The sequence below is a fragment of the Colossoma macropomum genome, unplaced genomic scaffold, assembly GCF_904425465.1.
Source record: "Colossoma macropomum unplaced genomic scaffold, Colossoma_macropomum, whole genome shotgun sequence".
Classification (NCBI taxonomy): domain Eukaryota; kingdom Metazoa; phylum Chordata; class Actinopteri; order Characiformes; family Serrasalmidae; genus Colossoma; species Colossoma macropomum.
Window position 1 is genome coordinate 1,828,027 of NW_023494809.1, and position 25,279 is coordinate 1,853,305.

A 25,279-nucleotide genomic window follows, 5' to 3' on the forward strand; every position below is an offset into this window, starting at 1 on the left:
TTGGTGACTCTTGCAGCTGAAGCCCACAGACGATTTAGCCAGTTCTTCACTCTTTCAGGTGAAGAAAAAAATTAATGGATTCATTTTGGAGTCATCACTTTGTAAAAAGTTTGCTAAAGTGATGTTATCTAATTGTTTAGCTAATGCTAATGTTATTTAGCAGCCGCTTTTCATGTCATCACTATGGCCATTCCAGTTATCAGGTGGAAAATGAGCTAGAGCTACACAAAGATGCTCGAAAGACTTCTTTAAACGATGCCATAGAAGAACCACTTTTGGTTTGCTAGAGAACCAGGTTTCGAAAAAGGGATTTGAAAGGGTGAAGAACTTCGCACCTGTTTTTCAAACTTTCTGCATAATTCAATTGCTGAGATGTCAACAAAGTCATTCAGAGTGGCCATAGGAACCAGGGGTCACAATGTCTACGACTGCAATTATAGCTGTTTCATTTACCATCTAAAACCAGCAGTGAACCTCCACACTTCTTCTGAGTCTTTAAATGTAATGTTGATAGTGGTAAAATAGCGATAAATCTGAAATAATGTCATCTTTTGCGACTATTTATCCTTATCACACCCTGCTTGTTAGTCTCCTTGATTACATGTTAAAAAAAAAAATGAAATTTAGGCCAAAAGTTTACCTCAAAACCTTCTTAAAACAATGAGTGTGTTTACATTCGCTTTTTGCAGATTTTGTCGCTAATCTGATCAACACGTTTACATGCACTTAAGTAATCAGATAATGGGGAAACTCCAGGTCTATATGCGTCAGGCAGTAATTAGATTTGCCGACTGAGAAATCCGAAAGAAATCAGAGTAAGAGTTTACATGCATTGATAAATCTGATTACTGAGCTAAAATCCAGCTCTCTTTATCAGATTTCTTAATCGAATTTCTAGAGCGGATTATGATGTTTACATGACCTTTTGAACAATCAGATGACTGCAGAAATTCGATCGGATTATTGAGTGCATGTAAACACACTCAATGTCTCAAGCATTAGCTTATGTGTTCATGTGAAAGCTTTCTGTTATGGAGCTTTTATAGGCATTAAACTCGTCAGACGTCTGGTTCCTATCACCACCACTGTGAACAGTTCTGACTCTGTAAGTTTCTCTAGAACAGAGCGTTTCACACCAAACCACTCTGAATGAATTTGTTTGCATCTTAACCATTTTATATCAGAAATTTTGGGGAACAAAAATGGTGGAATTCCCTTTTTAAAAGTTTACATAAAAAGCAGTGGTCACCAGCACTGGTCCTGGACATCTACCTTCCTGTAGAGTCAGATTCCAACCCCAAATCTTCCAGACCTGTTTCAGCTAATGAACTTCTTTAGAAGTGTGATTGGCTGGATCAGGGGCATCAGTGTTTAGTAAAGATGGCACAGTATGTAAAATGTAAAAATCTCCAGGAGGGAGGGTTGGTGACCACTGCTTTAAAGGTTCTTTTCTAGGGGTCGGCAACTTGTGGCTCATTTACTGCCCTGTTGGCTCCACAGCAGAATCAGATTTGTAGGTAAAAATAAAATAATCCTCCTTTACAGTAAAATAAAGCTCTGCTGATCGTTCAACACAGTTTAACAATAAATGGTCTTAAACGCTGGAGTTAATGTAGAACTGCTAATTCACCCTTTTTAACCCTGAAGGTTGGTGCATAGATCGCTGGTCACCATAGCAATGCAGACAACTTGCCCAGCTAGTAGCTAACGAAACGGCAAAGAGAGAGATTTAAGATGAACATCAATAATTTGGAGATGAATGGACGGGCGTTTATAAGCACTTGGCTGGTTTCCTGGCTTCCTATTTAAACTGTGAAACACTAAAAAGTCATGAAACTGAAGTCAGCTCCATGTTTGCCATCTCCTCGTTCTAATTTCCCCATTCCACCTTAAATGGCGCAGCTGTTAGCAGGAAAATTCGAACACGAAGCTGGCGAATGAGAAGCGACTTCAGCCTTGCGAGAAATCGCACATTATGAGACATTTCGCAAGAAACTGTTCTACATTTGGAAAAGTTTCCTGCTGGAGATGCGAGAGAAGTAGCTGTAGCTGAGCTAAAGCTTAAGGCAGAGCAAAGTCTGTGTTTTCGTTTATATTATATTTTTAGCCTTTACAAGTGCATCAGCACATACTGAGACATATTTACAGCCAAGATGGTAAAATGGACATGAAATTTTGTGGCTCCAAAGGTGGTTTGATTTTTGTTGAAAAGACAAAATGGCTCTTATTAACATTTGGGCTGCCGACTGCTGTTCTGTACCAATTTTAGGGGGCTCCTTACAAAATTATGTTTACATTATGTTGAGATTCTTTAAACTCCTACATCTCATTTACAAAAAAGCTTCCCTAGAACCATCAATTGAAAGGTTTCTTTTTAAATGGTTCTATGGCATCACTCAAAACCCCTTTTTGTCACTGTTTAGGTCAGTTCTTGTTTTGCACAGGAAAGACGCCCTGTAAGATCTTTTGACTTGTCCTAAAGCTGCTAATGGTCTTTTTGTGTACACAGTTCTGGTTTCCCTGATGTTGTGAAGTGATTTTAACTGACCTTTGAAGGTCAAAGTGTCAGCAATAAAGCTTCTTTTCTCCGGGTGTGTGAGGTATTAAGATGTGCCTCTTGTCCTCTCAGGCAGAGTGTGGTTTTGGCTCTGAAATCACTTAGTCTGGACAAAAATACGCCCTCATTTTCTAAAAAAAAAGCACTAGCTGTTCAGAGTGTGCTGTTTACCTGCACTCAGAGACAGTTTCACCAAAGTCTCTCACTCCTCATTCTGTCCTCTTGTCTTAAAACTAGCCCTCTGTTTTCTTACTTTTCCCTGCCGAGCGCTTTTTGTTCTGCTTTCTGTGCCGCTGTTGTTGGCAAAGTAATAAAGGAGGCTGTTCTTAGCCTGGTATGACCTTTGTGTGAGTGTGTTTGTGTGAGAGAGGGAACACAGTCCTCTAGTTCTCCTTCTTTTGCCACACAGTGCCAGGCGTCCAGGGAATATCACTGAGTATTTATCATTCAGACAGATATTAGATGTTGTGCACTAAAATTGGCAGGAATGCCATATTTATTTTGGTTCTCTGTAGAGAATCTATACTATACACTGATCAGGCATGACATTCTGACCACCTCCTTGTTTCTACGCTCATTGTCCATTTTATCAGCTCCACTTACTATATAGGTGCACTTTGTAGTTCTACAGTTACAGACTGTAGTCCATCTGTTTCTCTGATACTTTGTTAGCCCCCTTTTACCCTGTTCTTCAGTGGTCAGGACCCCCATGGACCCTCACAGAGCAGGTACTATTTGGGTGGTGGATCATTCTCAGCACTGCAGTAACACTGATGTGGTGGTGGTGTGTTAGTGTGTGTTGTGCTGGTCTGAGGGGATCAGACACAGCAGTGCTGCTGGAGTTTTTAAACACTGTGTCCATTCACTGTCCACTCTATTAGACACTCCTACCTTGTCAGTCCACCTTGTAGATGTAAAGTCAGAGTCGATAGCTCATCTGCTGCTGCACAGTATGTGTTGGTCATCCTCAAGTCCTTCATCAGTGGTCACAGGACGTTGCCCACAGGACGCTGTTGGCTGGATATTTTTGGTTGGTGGACTATTCTCAGTCCAGCAGTGACACTGAGGTGTTTAAAAACTCCAGCAGTACCGCTGTGTCTGATCCACTCAGACCAGCACAACACACACTGACACACCACCACCATGTCAGCGTTACTGCAGTGCTGAGAATGATCCACCACCCAAATAGTACCTGCTCTGTGAGGGTTCATGGGGGTCCTGACCACTGAAGAACAGGGTAAAAGGGGGCTAACAAAGTATCAGAGAAACAGATGGACTACAGTCTGTAACTGTAGAACTACAAAGTGCACCTATATAGTAAGTGGAGCTGATAAAATGGACAATGAGCGTAGAAACAAGGAGGTGGTCAGAATGTCATGCCTGATCAGTGTATAGTATAGATTCTCTACAGAGAACCAAAATAAATATGGCATTCCTGCCAATTTTAGTGCACAACATCTAATATCTTCATAATGTCATGCCTAATCGGTGTATTTTATCTTAGAAATTCAACAAAACATACAGTTTGATCAAACTTTTGCAAACAACTGACCTAATGAATGAAATTTGAATCCATTATAATTGATTCTTAAAATTGATTCAGTTGAATTGGCTCCTATAGATCGATGCATCAATGCGTTTTTACACCTCTAATGCTCAGTATCGCTGTGGTGTGATTTAGAGAGGGGTGTATGTGTGGGTGTAGGTGTGTGTGCACATCGTGTTCAGATATAAACGACTATCTGTCAACTGGACATTAAGGTCACTGGTGGATGGGGCTCGTCCAGGCCTGTAGTTGATCAGGGGAGGAGAGAGGGGGTGAGAGGGAGAAGAGCAGCAGAAGGGCGTTAGTGAGAGAGAGATAAGAGCCTGGAGAGAGTGATTTAAGGAGGAGGAGAGAGGGGATGAGTCCTTGATAATAATCTGGCTGATCGAAGCAGAGAGGAAGTGAGAGCAGGAACTCACACAGACTCTGTCCCACGTTAAGCACATCATTGTATAATACCTAATCACCCACTAACCCCTGGAATGTAATTATGCAGCTACATTTATGAAATTAAATACATTTACATGAAGTTTACGTCGTCAGGATGGTGATGCCGCAGCCGTTCAACATTTATGATCCCAATTGTGAGAATAACTGGCCTCTGTGGGTGGGTAGGATGCACCCCCTGCCCATCACTCAGCACGATGCTAGCCAACATGGGCATCTGTTTACTCATGTAACAGAATTGGCCATTAGTGTTCTCCTCCAAGTGTGTTGAGCTGTCACATCGCATTTGCAGCAATCTGAAAACCTGCGTTGGTGCTTCATGCACTTCAGAGGAAGCATTCACCCTCCCAGCTTGGTAGCATCATGTGATTGGTTGAGACCAAACCATTCGGGCAGGTATTGACCATGACTGAATTCGAGAGAAAACTTGGCAAAAATGTAGTGTTTGGAATCAGCACTTTCAACAGACTTTTTCATTGAATTACGAGTGAGAAGTTATTTTTAACTAGAAACGTGCATTTCCTGAAACGCTGAATGATTGTGCAGCTTAAATGGTTCACCTTTCCTGCTTGGTTGTTGTTAGGCAGTTACTATGGAATCCCAGGTGGTTGCTAAGGTGTTGCTAGTCAGCTGCTGTGGTATCCCAGGTGGTAGCTAAGGTGTTGCTAGGCGGTTGCTATGGTATCCCTGGCAGTTGCTAAGGTGTATTGCAGCTTTGCACAGTTACTATTTGATTATATATATATATATATATATATATATATATATATATATATATATATATATATATATATATATATATGTATGTTGTAACTTTTGTCCTAGGCCAAATTTTATGTTTAATTTCTTCCCCAGTATGTTACATTCGGCAAATATACAGTTATTGTGCATTAAAATGTGCAAAAGTGTCTTTCTGCAGGCCCCCTAGTGGCCATTCCAATGGCATAATGAAAATTAACTCTGATATTTTTAAGTAATAAAATGAAATAAAACATTTGTTTCCAGTAACTCTGTTACCACATTAACTAGGGCACTGTCGGCTCTCTGTGTGTGGAGTGTTGTGACTCTGAGTTGAGATGCTAGTGAGCAATGAAGAGTGAAAAGGGGTGAAAAATTATTCACATGGGCAGCACATCTACAGCTTGTTTCAAGTATTAAAAGAAAGTATTAAAACACTTTCATAAAAAATAAAAACACTTGCTGACTGACCTACGAAGACAAATATCCAGAGTACTTCCAGTTTTGTAAACCATACGCATTCCCACTGGAATACATTCCATCAATGTTATTGCAGAAAAATATATAGTTTAAAAACTGAGGGGACCTTGAAATCAGGCAGAAGTTGCATTTTATGGCTACCATGAAAAGGGGTTAATCAAAAGTCGGTGGATTAATTAATTATGGAAATAATCTTCAGTTGCAGTTCTATTGGGTAGCAATGTAAATATGTAAGAGTATGACTGTGGTTTTGTGAACTAAGGCTATGTTTACATTGCAGGTAAAAGTGGCCTCACCAAATCCGATTTTTTTAGTTTAGCTGTTCACATTAGCTTTTAAATGTGATCTGTATGCAACATCAGTCTGAACAGATCAGCTCCTAAACTGAGCCGCATGCGCAAAAGAACAATCTTCACGCTGCTTCACGGCTCATCCAGAGGTAAACAAGCACAACTGCCAACGAACGCCAGTCGCTCCCGGAGGATTCAGCTTCACCTTCGCCAGCATCACAGGAGCCATCATGAAGCTTCACTGACTGACAGCTGGACTCATCACCCAGAATGTGTTTGAGCTCACCGCAAAAAGGACACGTTATTCGGACACGGTCACTTCTTTGGTTTGTGTCCTCGGATTCTGCATTTGAGTGTTTCGTTCGAAATCTCTTCAAACCAAGAGTGGTTTGGATGAGTCTCCTCAAATTTTTTGGTACAGAAACATCAGCCCAGATGTTTGAGTCTCAGCAGCGTGAAATTATGATAAATGTTGAGTTAGATTGATGTAAAAATCGCGTGAGTCGCATCGCCGCATATCGGATACGTATCAGATTTCAGTACCACATATGAAAGAGTCTCAAATCAGAATTGAAAATGTCAGATTCAGTGTGTTTATCTGTTCACACTGACACACATCTGATTCACATATGAAGAAAAAGATCAGATTTGGGCCACTTTTACCTGCTGTGTGACCAAAACCATAGATACCTAATTATCTCTAGATGTAATATCTTCTGACCAGAGGAGAGAGAAAAGCTGTAATTCCAGTGTTGCATTTACATTTTCTGTTTACTGTGTTTGTGTACGAGTCTCTCTGTTTTCCTGTCGGCCTGTCTGCAGATATCTTTTCAGGGAGTAGTTTTTTGGTCCCGTGTGAAATAGTTCTCAAGCCCAGTATCTCTCACAGACACACACTTTTAAACCATAAACCAACCGACCGCTCAACTTTACCCCCTCGCGGCCCCTCCGTTCCCCACCGGAGCATTCGAAAATCAGCCATTCGTACGGCAGGAGTGAGAGAGGAAATAAAGAGAGCTGAAATTCCTCCAGGAGGATGAGCATTTAAGCGGCTATTTAGAGGAATCAATGGCCACATATGTTTATGCCAGATAATTGTTGTATCTAAAGATGAGATGAAGGAATGGATAATGGATTGGGCGTTGATGCTGTTAGTGGCTAGTGATTTTTGGGCCACTGCCAAAGTGTGTGTGCCTATGTGTGTGTGTGTGTGTGTGGATGACTGCATCAGTAGGTGTGGAGTCTTATCAAGACTGGGGATCAGATCTGAGTAATTACAGGAGTGGGAACTGCAGATGGTGCCTGTTACCACACATGCACACTCTTGATAAAGCCGCATCCTCTGTGGAGCGCAGAGCCGATTAAAGCACAAAACTCCAAACTGAGGCTTGGAATAATGTGATCAAGTGTTTATCACTGCAGAAGTAGCTTTCCCTTCATTTTCCTGCTCTGCCTCGGCTTTTCTTTTCCTCGCGGTTGAGCTCGTGGTACGCGAGCGACTCAGGAGAGCCCCGAGCAATAAAACTACCTGAAGAAATAACGGGCGCTCTAAATTAGAAATGTTTTTCATCGATTCTGAGAGTTTGCTTCAGGGTGTGTGCGTTAGCTTTTGCAGCACGGTACATTACCTATAAATATTTGTTCCTTCGGTATGGATGGGTCTATTAATTTGTGCGCTGAACTTGTGCAGATTTATGGAATGATTTGTAGTGGGTGTCCAAGGTAGATATCGACTGCGGTTGTTCGGTTAACACTAAATAGCAGACCGTTTATTAGACTTTTAGCTACTGGAGTTGGGCACTAGGGAGCCAATTGGGACCCAACACCATAGAATTAGTTTATCTTAGCTATTAACCTTAACATGCAGGTGGTTACAGGGTGTGAGAAAGCTTACTGAACCCACCTGTAGTAAGATATGCATTTTGCCAATGTAAACACAAAGAAAAGATCCACAAAGGGTCATTTTGGGCCCCCAGAACAGCTTCAGTGCACTTTGCAAGTCTGGAACTGTACTGGAAGACTGGAACACCATTCTGGTGGTGTAGAATCCGGCCTACATTGTTGGTCTCCCATAGATCACCCGTAGATGTTCAACTGGGTTGGGATCTGATGACCGAGGCCAAAGCATATGGTTCACTTTCATACTCATCAAACCATTCAGTGACCCTTCATGCCCTGTGGATGGGGGCATGGTTGTCCAGGAGAGACCAGTGTTTCACCATTGGATGAAGGTGATCAGTCAGAATGACTTTGTATTGAGTCTGACCCTTCCATCTGAGGAGACTGACCCTTCCATCTAAGGATCCAAGTGGACCCAAACCATTCCACCAAAATGCCCCACCACAGCATAACAGAGCTATCAGACCCCCTCACTGTAGGGGTCATGCATTGAGGCGTGTACTCTGCACATGCACTCTCCCACTTGTGGAGAATATGGTGATATATGGCTCCTCTGACCGCATCACTATTTTCCACATCTCTGTAGTTTCCACCATCCAGTGCTGATGAACTCTTGAATATGCATTAGTCTTTGTAATGAGGGGGTTTATGCACTGCAGCCCACCTATAAGATCTCTCTCTCTGTGTTCGTGGACAGCTATTCTCGCTAACACAGTCTGGTCACATGCTGCGATGATACACTCAGCCTCCTGAGGAACAGTTGCTCTTCTGTTTTTCTTTACCTATCAAAGTATGAGCATCACTCTAATTGAATGTGTGCTTTCAACCTTAATTTCCAACCCCACTCACTTCCGAGAGCATCTCCTTATTCCATCTTGACCCAAAATCGAGGGTAACTGGACCTGTTCAGTTTGTTATACCACAGAACATGGTCTGATGTTAATTTCTTCGTTGATGTTAATTGCTCACACCTGTCTGGAAGCATCTGCACTTATGATTCTGCCCTCATTTAGGTTTTATCTTTGTCACCTGACTGTAAAAGTGTAGTATATCGCTGCTGTTACAGGAGAAGGAAAAAACATACTTCATTTTTAATGCAAGTCAACGTTAGCAGACATTTTTGGGCCATTTCTTTGGTCCATTTGTGAAGTTTGAACACAACATAAAGGGCAACAGGTACTTTTAAATTATGTCAAAAACTGAAGATATGAGGTTTTGGTCCGACAGCAGGGATATATCGGTTGGATGACTGTGGAAAACAACAAAAGTCCAAGGCCTTGACTGCATCCCTGCTGAGGTCTTAAGTGGGGAGGCTAGCTTTGCACCTGAGCAGTCGACTCAGCTGATTGCTTAGGTTTTGAGGGAAGGATATGCCCCCTACTGTTGGAGGAATGAAAGTATGATCTCCATTTACAAAAATTTGACAGATCTGTTAGTAGCAGGAGCTGCGGAGTATCACCATAAAGTCCTGGCAAAGATCATCCTAAAATCTAATATTCTTTGGAAAGTCCTCTTGCACTAAGTTCATTAATCCTAAGGATGTATTAAATGGCTCAGGTCAGTATGCATTTTTGAGCGATAGTATGTTGATGACCAGCAGCTCTGCAGGACATTCTTGCAGTGGCTGTGGAAGCATAGAGTAGAATGGGTCTGTCTGGTAACATTCCCAAAACAAGTCCTCAGTCAGTGGTCTTCCACATGAACATCCAATCTTCTCCATCTCTGACTCCCCACTTCTGTACCATCTCATCCTTCTTTGGACATCTTAGCGAGCAGATATTTCTTAACAGCAGCATCAACACCTGAGACGTTCACACTTTAGCTCACTGGCTCCTGACCTGTCATTAAGTAGCGCAGCTGGCCAAAGAGGCCTTGCTAGTGAGTGGGAATTCGTAGTGACTATATTGGGGAGAAAATTGGGGAAAAATCTAACACACTAGCTACGTCCCAAAGCCTAGGCTGCAGCCGAGGTAGGGCGGGTCCTCAGTAGGACTTTCCTCCTTAGTAGCCTGTTGGTCACACAAATGGAACAGTCTTAACGAGGCTGCATGGGAATGTCACCGAAATGTCCCGCCTCTTGCAGTTGCGGCGCGGAACTTGTGAGGGAACTGGTGAGAGGCAATGGAGCCTGTTGCATTGGGTTTGTTGCTATGGTAGCTAATATGCCAACAAGCTTGCGTAGTCCAATAAACTACATATATACAAATACTTCTGATTAAAATATGATATATGGACGATATACGATATTTGGACGAATGCTTTAATTAATCAGTCATTTTACACTCGAAGATGAATTCAAGGACATAAGCAACTTTTAAAACAGGGAAGGGTACATCTGTTGCGTCCTCGAAATCACTCCAAACGTGGTCTGCATTTCTAGGCTGTGTACGAAGGGTTCCTTCACTTTGGAACGGCCTTCTATGATGTAGCGGCTGAGCAATGGAGCCTCCCTCGGCTGCAGCCCAGACTTTGGAGCACAGCAACCATTAGATCCTAAAGTGGACCAATAGTAGAAGCATCCAGGCTACCATCACTCAGTCAGCCTAGATGGCTTGGACACACCATCCAGATGCCAGTTGTCCTTGTTCCCTAGAAAGTCCTCTGTGGGCAAAACTGGGTCGTCCCTCCACTGGTGGTCAAAAACATCTTACAGATCAGCTGAAGATCTCCCTCAGGGCTTGGGGACCTGACCCTGGCTCGCTGGAAACTCTGGCTCCTGACCTGTCATGAAGTAGCGCATCTGGCCGAAGAGTGTATGTATGTATGTATGTGTGTGTGTGTGTGTACGCAGGCTGCATGCATATGTGTGCATCTGTGTGTGTATGAAGGTCGAGTCTTTAGTCCGGCGTGGACTCTCAGACTCTCTGGAGCTTTGCTCATCGGTCCTTAAATGAGTTCTCCAGTGGCCCGGTAAGGTCCGTCACCGCTCACTGTTGCTTAGCGACTGCTCCTGTGGCAATGAAGCACATATCCAGGGGCAGCCGGCTGCCCACCCTACCTGTGTGTTTGTGTGTGTGTGTCTGTGTGTGTGTTTGTGTGAGAGATGACCTGGTTACTCTGAGTGGTAAGGAGTCCTCTGGCTTCACTCCCAGCAGACTTAAAAAGGTATCCAGTACTTAATCTCGGTAATGAGGGCTGGAGAAATGCTGCAACTGTTGGGTCACTATCATCTGCAGCTTCTTATAAATGAATGCCCATAAGCGCATTTCTTCCAACCGCTCAGCTGATTATTTCTCTGCATAAATGGCTTTCCACACATATATACACACACACACAGTGTCTTTTGGCCTTTAGAGCTTGAAACAAAATGATCTGCCAATTTTGTTCAAAATTAGTTTTAATAATCTTAGAATGGTTTTTCAGGAATTTCACAATAAAAAATCTTAGATATATGCTACCATTCAAAAGTTTGAATACAACATTAAAAAAGTTTGTAAACACTTTTTTGATCATATAAAAACAATTTTGTTGCAGATTTATGTACAGAATTGTTTTAGAGTTTTAGAGCTGTACATTCTATAATAATCGAGAAAGCTGTATAACATGACTGAACATTTGTATCCAGAATGCCTTGTATTCGGAAAGTGGTGACCAGATTTGGCTGGTCAGTTAGCTGTTCCTAAGTGGAATATACATATGTGGAAACTAAGCTGCAAAAACAGCCCATATTTGAAGTCATTGTTTTCAGCTACGTTCACATTACCAGGTTAAAGTGGCACAAATCCGATTTTCTGCCCTAATGTGACTCAGATCTGATGTTTTCAGGGCTGTGTGGACACAAATCTGATCTTTTCAAATCCGACCTGAGCCACTTTCATATGTGGTCCTAGATCAGACACGTATCTGAGTTGTGGCCATGTGACCTTAATGTAAACTGTCAGATCGGATTCATGTGCTTCTATTCCACTTCGCATGCACCATCATTCAGCGTTACCATGGCAGCAGCTCGCCGAACAGAAGTTAAAGCCTGTAAATGGTGGAAAAGCAGCTCATCTCACCTTTTTCTCCTTCGTCTCGCTCTAATAATGAAGCTGAGAGCTGATCAGAGTTAATGATCTTCTCAGCGAAGCTCGTTCTGCTCGTTAGTTTGTGTTGATGATGAACGTGATTCATTCACGTGACGTTACTGAGTAGGATGAGCTCATGAGGGTCATTTCAGGACGCCGGTTCGTCACATTAATGACAGATTTGAATCACTTACCTAAACGAGTGTGAACCATCGAATCAGAGAGATCGGATTTGAGCAATGAAGCTTGTAATGTGAACGTAGCCTTTGTGATGCCTATTCAGCCTACAGTAGTTTGGCTCCACCCATTTACACTGAAGTGATAAGGAGTGTTTCAAGCCAGACTGCTTTTTGAATTAGGCACAATACAGGACAGCCAATCAGAACAGTAGTGATTTACATAGATCATTCTTAAAGGCACAGTAACAAAAACAGCCTGTTTGAGAGAGGTTAGTAAATGGTCAAAAAAATGTGTTATGCCTGTTTTTGATGCATAAAACATAGTTTATGATATAAGTTAACCTCAGGGAAGCAATTAAAATCCAAAAATATTTGCTGTTTACTGTTTTTTGCTACCATAACTACTACAAATTTTCAGTGATTTCAAACTTTGGAACAGCAGCATTTCAGATCTGGCTCCTTTTGTAGTTTATTACACTGTTGAAAAATGTTCTTTTAATGTTGTGATAATTCTGATGTGCTTTTAATGTATAGACCAGATTTGTCATTAATACAGTCTTTATTGAAGAGATTTCTTTTCTTTTCTTTTTATAGTTTATGATTATGCTGGAATGTGTTCTTTTAATGTGATTAAGAAACTGGAACTTCAAGGCTCAAAGAGAAAGACATCTCGTCTCCCCCTTTTAAATACAGACTAACGAGAAAGAGTCCAGGGCGATAAATTGTATTGTAGTCTCTTCCAGAATTGCTTTTTTTTATCGCACACTTCCAGGGTATATTTTACAGTGATAAGGGAGGAGACACTAGGGGGGAAATGAATTCGCTCTCTCTTTTGGCAAGGGACTCAGTCACTTGCTGTGCACATTCCAGCTGATGCGGAACCCAGTTCATTTGTGCTGGGGAAGTAGTGGCTAATTTGTGGAATTTGCCAACTCCTCCACCGGCAACTCCCAGAAAGAAAGACAGAAGTGTGTGATTGAAAGAGACGGAGGAGTAGAGTTTATAGTGTTACAGGCACATTTTTTGCGCTGCTGCAGTACAGGTCTTTGGGTTAGAGAGCACTGCAGTGCCACTGAATCCAAATATACACCTCCTTTACACTCACTGTCCATTTGATCAGCTCCAGTTACCACATAGGAGCACTTTGTAGTTCTACAGTTACAGACTGTAGTCCAGAGGGGTAAAAGTTTCATTTTACCCTGTTTTCAGTGATCAGGACCCCTAGAGGACCACCACAGGGCAGATGTTTTTTGGGTGGTGGATCATTCTCAGCACTGCAGGAACACTGACGTGGTGGTGGTGTGTTAGTGTGTGTTGTGCTGGTCTGAGTGGATCAGACACAGCAGTGCTGCTGGAGTTTTTAAACACCTCAGGGTCACTGCTGGACTGAGAATAGTCCACCAACCAAAAATATCCAGCCGACAGCGTCCCGTGGGCAGCGTTCTGTGACCACTGATGAAGGACAGGTGCAGCAGCAGATGAGCTATCGTCTCTGACTTTACATCTACAAGGTGGACTGACAGGGTAAGAGTGTCTAATAGAGTGGACAGTGAGTGGACACAGTGTTTAAAAACTCCAGAAGCACTGCTGTGTCTGATCCACTCGTACCAGCACAACACACACTAACACACCCCCACCATGTCAGTGTTACTGCAGTGTTGAGAATGATCCACCACCCAAATAATGCTCTGTGGAGGTCCTGTGGGGGTCCTGAATATTTAAGGACAAGGTAAAAGGGGGGCTAATAAATTACGCATAGAAATAGATTAATTGTTATTGTAGAGCTACCCTGCTGTTTTACAAATATTAAATACAGTTTCACTATAGCAGCTGCTTCCAGACTGTTTACCTTTAGTTAGGAAATATAATTGACCCTCTTCACACTTCCATATTCAGGGCAAGGTAAGTCGGCGTAGTAGGGAAAACATTACAGCAGTGGCGGAATTTATGAAAGAGCAGGGGTCAGCAACTCAAATATTAAAAAGAGCCATTTTGTCCACAACATTTTATGCCCATTTTACCATCTTGGCTGTAAATGTGTCTCAGTATGTGGTAATATGCTAGTATAGGATAAAAAATATAAACAAAAACACAGACTTACTTTGCTCTGCTTTAAGCTCAGCTACAGCCACTTTTCTTGCATCTCCAGCAGGAAACTTTTTCTCCTTTACAGTAAAATAAAGCTCTGCTGATCGTTCAACACAGTTTTAGCAATAAATGGTCTTAAACTCTGGAGTTAATGTAGAACTGCTGATTCATCCTTTAACCCTGAAGGTTGGTGCACAGACTGCTGGTCACCGTAGCAACACAGACAACAATCTCGCCTAGGTGGTATCTAACAAAACGGCAAAGAGAGACATTTAAGACGAACATCGATAATTTAGGGACAAATGGACTTATTTGGATTTATAAGAACTCATTTGGTTTCTGATACGTTTAATCTGCAACGAGAAACTGTCAAACACTAAAAAGTCACGAAGCTGAAGTCGCTTCATTTCGCCAGGTTCTTGTTCAGATTTCGAAGGTGAAGAAACAGGTACGCATATCTCCTGAGAACGGTAATGTGGTGTAGCTTTAAAACATAAGGGGTACAGTTGAACACTAAATACCATGTTGTACCTTTAAGGGGTTTTTTAAATCATTTGTACCTTGGGAGACTAATCTGTACCTGGTGCACAGTCTGAAATCGTATCTGCTTAGTCACCATGACAACTTTAGTTAGGACTGAATTTAGGACAGAAGCTATTACAGAACAACAGTTCTTATGTTTATAATCTTATCCATTCACTCCAGATAAGAAAACAGTATTAAAACATCTTAACTAGACAAAGTTTCCTAAATTCTGTCCTAACTTTAAGATAAACCCCAGAGGGTCTTAACTTCTGTTTTAACTGTCTGTTTCTATTGCTTTATGCAGTGAAAGGCATTGTAGTTCACTATAACTAGCGTAGTATTACATTTATCTACACTGAAAACGGTGCTTTGACTTACGAAGTTATTTTTCCAACAGCATTTTAAAAACCCCAGACGCTGCAGACACGATCTCCACCGCCCCTCTTATTACCTTCGTGTGATGAAATATTACAGTGAAATAATGAGGAGACAGAGCAGAACTTGTGTCTGTTTATTAGGAGGAGTAACGTTAGCGCGCTCGGCTAAAGCGTTTGGGAAATGGAGACTGAAACTGTGGAGCAGCTACACTCTGATAAACAGTACGAAGCGCTGACACAATATTCTTAACCTTCAGTTTATCACACTTTAGTTTTGTTTGACCCTACCATTAGCTGTCTGGCTAACTAGCTTCATTATTTTGATGACGTGTTTTTGTTTCAGCTGTGCGCGTATGGTCGGTTGCTAGGTAACAGGCATGACAGTTGATTGTCGACTTTGAGTGGGTTAAGATTTCCTGTAAAATCAGAAACGATTCTTAAATTGAGAAGATTTGCTTCTGTAGTACGAATTTGTGAAAAATCTTATCTTGGCCTGTCAGATCCTTCAGTTATACAGAAAAGATGGACAGTTTCTGTAATTCAGCCCCTGGACAGTGTCTTTTTTCTTAACAATGTCGAGCTACAAGGCATACAAATCATCACAGTTGGCTCAAACCGTGTTGAGTTGTTTAGTAATCTCAGACTTGCTTTTAAGGTTTCTGATGCATACTTGTACATTATACATAACAGGCCACCGTTTTTTTAGTACCAGTTCACACAGACCCTCATCCAGTTGACCTTGACATTTCCCTTCAGGGGAGTCTTTGACTGTCAGGGCCGTCCTATTTCTTTATTAGCTCAAGCGAAGTTTATTATCTCAGCTCTTGGAGGGGTCAGGGATGGAGTGAACCCAGGGTGAGACGTTACAGGTGAGCAGCATTTAGATACACCGATCAGGCATATCATTAAGACCACCTCCTTGTTTCTACACTCATTGTCCATTTTATCAGCTCCACTTACTCTATAGGTGCACTTTGTAGTTCTACAGTTACAGACTGTAGTCCATCTGTTTCTCTGATACTTTGTTAGCCCCCTTTTACCCTGTTCTTCAGTGGTCAGGACCCCCATGGACCCTCACAGAGCAGGTACTATTTGGGTGGTGGATCATTCTCAGCACTGCAGTAACACTGATGTGGTGGTGTGTGGTGTGCGCTGGTACAAGTGGATCAGACACCCCAGTGCTGCTGGAGTTTGTAAACACTGTGTCCACTCACTGTCCACTCTATTAGACACTCCTACCTTGTCAGTCCACCTTGTAGATGTAAAGTCAGAGACGATAGCTCATCTGCTGCTGCACAGTTTGTGTTGGTCATCCTCTAGTCCTTCATCAGTGGTCACAGGACGCTGTTGGCTGGACATTTTTGGTTGGTGGACTATTCTCAGTCCAGCAGTGACACTGAGGTGTTTAAAAATTCCAGCAGCACTGCTGTGTCTGATCCACTCAGACCAGCGCAACACACCACCACCATGTCAGTGTTACTGCAGTGCTGAGAATGATCCACCATCCAAATAGTACCTGCTCTGTGAGGGTCCATGGGGGTCCTGACCACTGAAGAACAGGGTAAAAGGGGGCTAACAAAGTATCAGAGAAACAGATGGACTACAGTCTGTAACTGTAGAACTACAAAGTGCACCTATATAGTAAGTGGAGCTGATAAAATGGACAATGAGTTTAGAAACAAGGAGGTGGTCATGTTATGCCTGATTGATGTATGTATCTGAGATGTTATTTAATAAAACATGCAAGCGTTTGTGTATTGTTTTAATTTTAAAAAACCATCAGAAATCTACCCTACTGAAAAATAACGATTAGAACCATTAGGATTAAAACTTAATGATTTCGCTTCCGAACGGAAACTGGCTTAATGGTTATGAATACAGACCCCTAGTTTTCTATACAACACCTTTAAAGCCTAGTAGAAAGCCATCAAATGCGTCTGGAATCAGTCTCAGGTCACCTCTTAAACCATTAGGATCCTTTACATTGTGATATCAACCCATCAAGAAAAGCCAAACCACATTACAAAACCACCAGAAACCAACAGAAGCACTTAATACTTTCTATGGGCTTTTTTCAGCAGTAAAGCCTTTGGGCATGAACTGTTTATTCCATGGTAAAGACACACTGCAGAGAACGGATTTTACATAATAAAACATTCAAGTCATCATTTAGTCCAAACTGAAGCATAAACCCAGCTATTAGCTGTGTGTTGTGAAAGCCTTCTGTGATATGCTTTAGAATGCAGACAGCTTTGTGCTTCTGAATGTGGAGCAGATTTAGAGAAAAACAATTTCAAGAATAGCGTCGCCCAGTAAAACAGGCACTGCTTATGTTGATGTTATCTTTAGTTCAAAGAAAATAGACATCTGAGATTCCAATTGAATTCTAATAGGCCTTTCATTGATGTATAACATGATGTGGTTCAGAGGTCGCCGTCTTCATTGGAAAGTACCTTTGGAAAGTACAGTTAGACTTAGTGGACAAAACATGTTAAACATTTATGTTGAGTTTTGATTAAAGTTTGAATGATGAGTTGAAAAGAAATCTGAAAAATGTTTAAAAAGTGTCTTGCCTTAAGTGTGGACCTCACTAATTGCGTTTACATGTCCGTTAACTACAGAAAATCAGATTTTGTCAGTAATCTGATCAACGCGTTTACATGCACTTCAGTAATCAGATAATGTGAAACTCCAGGTCTACATGAGTCAGACAGATTTCTAAGAGTTCACGTGCCCTTAGAAATCTGATTACTGAGCTAAAATCCAGCTCTCCTTATCAGATTTCTTAATCAGATTTCTAGATCGGAGTATGGTGTTTACATGACTAAACAATCGGATAACTGCAGAAATCTGATCAGATTATTGAGTGCATGTAAACACCTCACTATTTCAAACCTATAGCTTATAGTTTAAGCATCTGTAAACACATTTGTTATAATGCATTCATAAGGTATTATAAACATGGTATCTATAAAAATGAATTACACTGAATTACTCTTTATAGCATGTTTATTATACATTATGAATTGTTAATATAATGCATTAGAAGTCGTGTTAATATCGTTATACTGTCAGTGCCAGCTTGGAGGGTGTAAAGTAAAGACAAAAACAAAGTTTATTTACAGGATTTCAATATTTTATTTCTCACCGCTGGTGCTGTTAGGGCTGCATCTTCGGGGCTTCAGTCCTGAATATTCAGATGCTCCAAACCAGCTGTCCAGCCTAGAATTATTGCTATAATGTGCTTTTCTTACCCAGCGCTCTCACTTTAAATGTTACATTACATCACAGCAAACCAAGTACCCATCAGCCCCTCCCCTGAACCCTCTCTGACATCACACTGAGCGTGAAGTTGCTGTGGAGTGAAGGCCTGGAGAGGGAGAGGCGAGATAGTAGAGCGCTGTCATTGTAATTTGTTCCCTCACTGGTTCTAATGTCAAGCGCTAGAACCCTTCACTCTGTAGCATCACTACACTACAGTACAGTAATGCTAATTTCTGCTGGCATTCTATTGGATATGCAGTGTTAAGTTAGTGCCAAGCTAACGGTGGTGTACATTACATTTCCCACATTGGGTAAAACACTGATGGCAGCTCTAGTTTAAACTCTGACGTTTGAAGCCTGTAATGAGCTTTACTGTGAATGTTTTAGTGTTTCAGTAAATCCTTCAGTAAATACTTCAACTTGAAGCGTCACTCTGAACACTGGAGGAGGCTTTAGTACAGTACGCTTCACTTTACTTAGAGCGGATAAATACGACTTATGAGCTCTTATAATTTATGAACAGTACTTATAATGCATTATGTTAACAATTCATAATGCATAATAAGCATGGCTATAATGTGTAATGCATTTTTATAAATATTTATAGTCATGTTTATGATGCCTTATGAATGCATTATAACATGTTATGAATGTGTTTATAGATGCTTATAAACATGACATTCATAGAAAGTGTTACCAAAAACGTTGCATTGCAGAGTTTGCATGGCTAGCTGATCAGCTCACTAATGCCTTCACAAGTGACCACACACGAGGCTCACATACTTACACAACCTCTTACCTGGAGAGGTCCGTGACTTGCTTGAAGGGAAAATATTCCACTGTCTGAGGGAAATAAACACAAGACACGTCCATCACGTGCCACAGTGGAGGTAAAGGAGTTCATGATGTGGTTCTTTCTGCACTAATTCATGCAGGAAAAAAGAAAGAAAACTATTTTTAACACCGGCCCCTGCTCTTACACAGCAGGGCCCTACCCTGCCTCCCTCTCTTTCCTGGCTCCATACAGGACACGAGTGGCCTTTGCCGGTACTGAGAAGAAAGCTTCCACAAATATACCCTCAGAGGCTGCTCCAAACCTGACCGCTGCAGCGGTGAGCAGCAGCTTCGGTCACTGTTCGCAGATTTTGCTATTTCTTGCCTCACTCCCTGAAAGTTGTCTTGCACTCTCGTTGGCTCATCGCTGCTCCTACTGTTTGTCTGTTTTAGTAGAGTTCACATAACAAGATTCATTGCCGAGAATTTCAAGCATGCATGAAAATATCTGGGCATGTGCGAGAGGCTGCGAGAGGCTGCGAGAGCTCGCAGGCTGAGAAATTTGCGTCGCTGAATCATTTACGCTACATGAGTGGGTGCAGCGGTTTGTCGTCAAGCCGGGTGGTTTGTCACTGATCCCACAAAAATCATCTGCGACTGGAAAATCGGGGCTAAAAGCGTCCACTGCACACTCATTTCCGGGCGGTTAGTAAAAGAGGACATGCTTTAAATTAGAATAAAATAAATAAATAAATATATGAAATTTGAGAGCCGGCTCACTTTTTTTTTCCTTCGGTAAATTAAGACAAAACTAATTGGTAGATTTTTATGATACTGTATTTGAACATCACGGGGCAGCCACCTGTTTTTTTTCTTGGACATTTCAGCTCCGCCCCCTCATTATCAGCAACACCTGTTTCTTGTTGTTAGTTTGGTTTTGGTTTTGTTTTTGGCATTTTTCAGGCAATTCTTCACTTTGTTGATATCAGGTTGCTTGTCTGACTGTTTTGTGACCCCGTGCTTTTCGAAAGTCTTCTTATCAAACCAGTTTAACTGGTTGGTGGGAACTCCACCAATTTTTCAAAATTGTTGCATTAGGTAGTTAAGATGTAAACAGTCCTTCAGAGTGGTCAGAATTGTTCACAGTGGAACTAGATGCCCACCTCTAAAAGCTCTCTCACAGAAAGTTATTATGTTACATGAAATGGTTATGAATAGTCATATCAGAGACATTAGTTTTCTGGTTTTTGGCATTATTTTTCTAAAGGCTTTGGCCTATAGTGGAGGAATATGTGAAGAACAGTCCCCAAAGAAAACTTATTTTTGACTGTTTTACCCTCGTTGACATTACATATAAAGCTTAGACACGTGTAGGTTCACTGGAAGCTTTTGATCGTTAATAAAATGTCTATATTTGTGTTGTAGTCATGGCAACCCTTTGTTCCTATCACCACCACTGTAAAGAAAAGTTTCTCTACAATCAACCATTTCACACCAAACCACTCTGAATAACTGTATTAACATCAAGCCACTGAATCATGCACACATTTTGAAAAATCAGTTAGCATCATGACATGATCTTGACATACTTGATATATTACATTTTTAAAAAAAATGATAAACATATACACCGGTCAGGCATAACATTATGACCACCTCCTTGTTTCTACGCTCATTGTCCATTTTATCAGCTCCACTTACTATATAGGTGCACTTTGTAGTTCTACAGTTACAGACTGTAGTCCATCTGTTTCTCTGCATACTTTGTTAGCTCCCTTTTACCCTGTTCTTCAGTGGTCAGGACCCCCATGGACTCTCACAGAGCAGGTACTATTTGGGTGGTGCATCATTCTCAGCACTGCAGTAACACTGACATGGTGGTGGTGCGTTAGTGTGTGTTGTGCTGGTACGAGTGGATCAGACACAGCAGTGCTGCTGGAGTTTTAAACCACTCACTGTCCACTCTATTAGACCCCCCTACTTTGTCGATCCACCACCCAAACACTACCTGCTCTGTGAGGGTTCATGGGGGTCCTGACCACTGAAGAACAGGGTAAAAGGGGGCTAACAAAGTATCAGAGAAACAGATGGACTACAGTCTGTAACTGTAGAACTACAAAGTGCACCTATATAGTAAGTGGAGCTGATAAAATGGACAATGAGTGTAGAAACAAGGAGGTGGTCATAATGTTATGTCTGATCGGCGTATATTATCTGTTGATGGATACTACTGAATGCTGAGGAAGAGCCATTTGGGAGCTGAAACTGCCGGGGAGCTGTACTGATTGATCTGACCTCCTAAAAAGAGCCAGAATGCCCATCACTGAATGAAACAGGCCAGGATGTGTTAGAAATCACATAAGCAAGTCTTTCTGAAATTATCTTGACAGCCTGATGTGGTTTGAGGAAAGTGTGTAATGATTTCGCCAAGTGAAGACCTTCACTTATACAACCCTCCTTTATCTTTATCCCTGTGTGCCTTACAGCTCTACGTGAAGCTGCATTGTGAGGACCCTCCTATGTTGGAACACACTGAGCAGCTGCTGGGAGAACTCGGAGGAGAGCTGGTAGCTGACGACGACGACGACGAAGCCGGACCCTCTGTAGACGACATCGGAGACGACTTCATCCAAAGCAGCGAGGATGAGGAGGAAGACGAAGCCATGGAGCACTGAATGCACCCATCTGTACCTGCTTCCTGTTTTTTTTCTTTTCAACCTTCATTGCTTTGTTTTTCAGTTCAAATTACAGAGCCTGTTTTGTCTACAACAATAAGAAGGAATACAAGGATTACAAGTCCATTTGTCAGATGACCACACTGCCATTATTTCAGAACAGACAACAAAGTTAAACCCCATTTCGGCATCCAATCATCAACCCATCACTCTCTCTCTCTCTCTCTCTCTCTTAGTATCAACCAGTATCCATTTTCTTAATAAGTTTGTTTTGTCTGCTATAACAAGTGCCTTTTATCCTTCGTACTAGAACCCAAAGTGTGTATGTTGCCTCGTGTCACCGTGACAACAGTCCGCTGCCGAAAGAACTTGAGTGTTTATATTACACTCACTCCAGACCTTTGAGCCTTTCAATTACCACCCCCCCCTCCTCCACCCTCCTGTGTATTTTATAATCATATTATAAATATGATCGCTGTGGGCTGTATGTAATAAGAAGAAAATGTCATTAGGGATTAAAAATGACTTTTAAGTCAAATGCCAGCCTCGTCTTCTTCCTCTCTGCAGCGCGCATGAAGTTAATAACAGCAGCTCCATATGCTAATAAGTCATATGCTAATATCTGATGAAAACTGATGCTGATGAATCCCTGTTCTTGGGTTTTTTTTATAGATAGATAGCAAGTAAAAGATGTTGTACAGTGTGTTGATTAGTACTTTCCAATGCTGGCATTTAAAGACTGTGGTGCTCTGATGCACTGATTTAATTTACTCGCAAATTACTGAGCCCTTCATAACTAGAATAGAGGGAAACGAGAAAGTGCACGGGGGCCGTCCCAGGGCCAGGATCAAAAAGAGCAGTATTACGAACCTCTACTCTGAAAACATTGGGGCGGTTTGTGAAATGCTAATAAAAACAGAAAGCAGTGGTTAGTAAATCGTGTTTGACTTGATTTGAATTGAAAACAGTACAGATTTTTGATGTTTCACCTTAGGAAATAAATGTTTTTTTTCTCAGTATACACTAGTTCCAAATTTGCTTTCTGCATGTTCCAAACATTTGGACAAGAGCATATTTACCACTGTGTAACATCACTTTTCCTTTCAAACAGGACTTAGTAATCGTTTGGGAACTGAGAACAGCAAATGATCCAGTTTTATCACTCCACTAATGCTATACAAACTCTTCAGCTGCACAGCTGCACTGGCCTGTATTTTGATGCACCAAACATCACTGGGAGACAGGTCTGGACTGCAGGCTGGTCAGTCTAGCACCCTCACTCTCTGAGTGCTTTTATAACACATGCAGAATGTGACCTGGTGACTTAACACCTTGATGTCGGAGGCAGCGTATCGCTGTTGCCAGACCCAACCCCGTATCTCCAAAATGGTAACTTTACAGCAGAAGACAAAAACAGTCTTTGCTTTTTAATGTAAGTCAATGGAACCAGACATTTTTCCAAGTCATTTTGGATCTTTTTTTTGGTTCATTCATCTTGAAATTTACACACAGGCATTTTCAAATTATGTCAAAAACTGAAAAAACAAAAATGAGATAAAAGGTTTTGGTCTGCAGCGAAATGTTGCTTAAAAGTGTGTATATTTAAGCATTAATGATGCCTTCACTGATGTACAAGTTAATGCCATGAGCAGTAATACACCCCGAAACCATGACAGACCCTGACTTTTGGACTTTACGCTGGTAACAGTCTGAATGGTTCTTTTCTTATTAATAAGCATGCCAGTTTTTAAGGCATTGCCATGTGAGGGATCGAAGGTCACAGGCATTCGGTTGTTGTTTTCGGCTCTGACATTCACACAGAGCTTTAGAAAGATCTGAATCTTTTGATAATGTTCTGACCTGTAGAGGGAGCAATACCTAAAATTGTTGATGCTGTGTGAGAAACATTGTTTATAAACTGTTGGATTATTCGCTGGTGCATTTTCAGCAAAGTGATGAGCTTCGACCCATCCTTGCTCATAAAAGACCAGGCCCTTCCGAGACCCTCCATTTATACCCAAACATGATTGCATCACCCATTAAATACGGTTTTTGAACACTTCACAGCGTTCCTTGTCTCAAATTACCCTGTTCCAACTTTTTGTAGCAGGTATCAATTTTAGAATGAGCTTATATTCACGAAAAAATGATCGTGTTAATAAGATAAAATGTTAAATACCTTATGTTTGTACTGTTTTCGCTTGAATACAGGTCAGAGTGGATTTACACATCACTGCTGTCTAGTATTTGCATTACTGTCCCATCCAACATCATTTTTTAGATAAAAAAAATAACAAATTATGAGTTAATATTTCAAGTAATAGACAAAATGTAATCAGAATTTCCATAACAATGTCACTCCTAATTGTGTCTTTGAAAGCCGCTAGGCTGGATCTTTAGCGAAGAAAGTTAAATTGGCCTAGTTTGCCAAATCCAATAAATGATAGTGTTAAAAACTTTTGACTCTTAAGTGTATTTGAGTTTTTTTACACTCATCAATCTTGTCATAAAAATAAATGTTTACTTTTTCATTGTACTATATCTTTATGTTGCAGTATACTTTACTATAACCTCTATAAAAATGACCAAATATTCAGTATTTCACATAAAATCTCTAAATTCAGTTGGGTTTTCCATTACAAAAGTAACACACCTCCTTACACTCTTTGTGCCATCAAGCGTCCTTTGGAGCAATGCTGTAAAATTAAATCCACCAGCCCTGCTCCTCATGAGCTTACTTCCTGCAGGTTCCACCTCCAACCTAAATTTAACGCACCTCGTTCACCTATTCAGTCACTTCTGAAGGCAGTAATTAGATGGGTCAGGCTCCAACAGGGTTTGAGCTAAACTCTGCAGAAAGGTGGATCTCCAGAAACAGGGTTGGTGACCACTGCCATACAAGAACCACAAATGTTCCAAGAACCTTTCAGTGGATGGCTCTTTCAAGAATTTTTGTAAATGAGATGCAGTTGTGAAGAACCACACAACGTAAATGTTCTATACCAACCAAATGTTATCCCTACAACCGCATGTTGAAGCTAACATCCATTTAGGAAACCTTAAGGTGGTACATATGGTGTCGTTGAGAGCCTTGAGGCTGAAGCTTCAGATCAAGATCCTGTAGATTCCTCCTACACAACATCAGGAGAATACAACCCGCTCTGACTGCAGAGGCTGCTCAGGTTCAAGCTCTAGTTGTCTCCTGAGTTGACTAGTGCAATTCCCCATAGTTCTTCCATGCCAGTGCTCTGCTGAGATCACTCCACTCCTGTGTAAGCAAGTATTAAATACAAAGCTCTGGTTCTCATGTTCCAGGCTTCAAAGATCATGGTCCAGAACCACTTACCTGCATGTCAGCTTAGATCTTTGACATCTGGACTTTCTGAAAATCTAAACATGGAGGCTCGATCTTGCTGCTTTAGTGTCCTTGCTT

At 41.4% G+C, this 25,279-nt stretch overlaps 1 protein-coding gene across 1 annotated transcript in view; it reads left to right on the forward strand.

Moving 5' to 3' along the window:
• Positions 1 to 21,879, forward strand: part of si:dkey-12j5.1 (probable assembly chaperone of rpl4) — a 201,100-nt gene extending 179,221 nt beyond the window's left edge. The window contains exon 11 of the mRNA XM_036558540.1: positions 21,658 to 21,879. Coding sequence (XP_036414433.1) covers positions 21,658 to 21,846 — 189 coding nt within the window. The 3' untranslated portion in view covers positions 21,847 to 21,879. The remainder of the gene's footprint in view (positions 1 to 21,657) is intronic.
• The last annotated feature ends 3,400 nt before the right edge of the window (positions 21,880 to 25,279 follow it).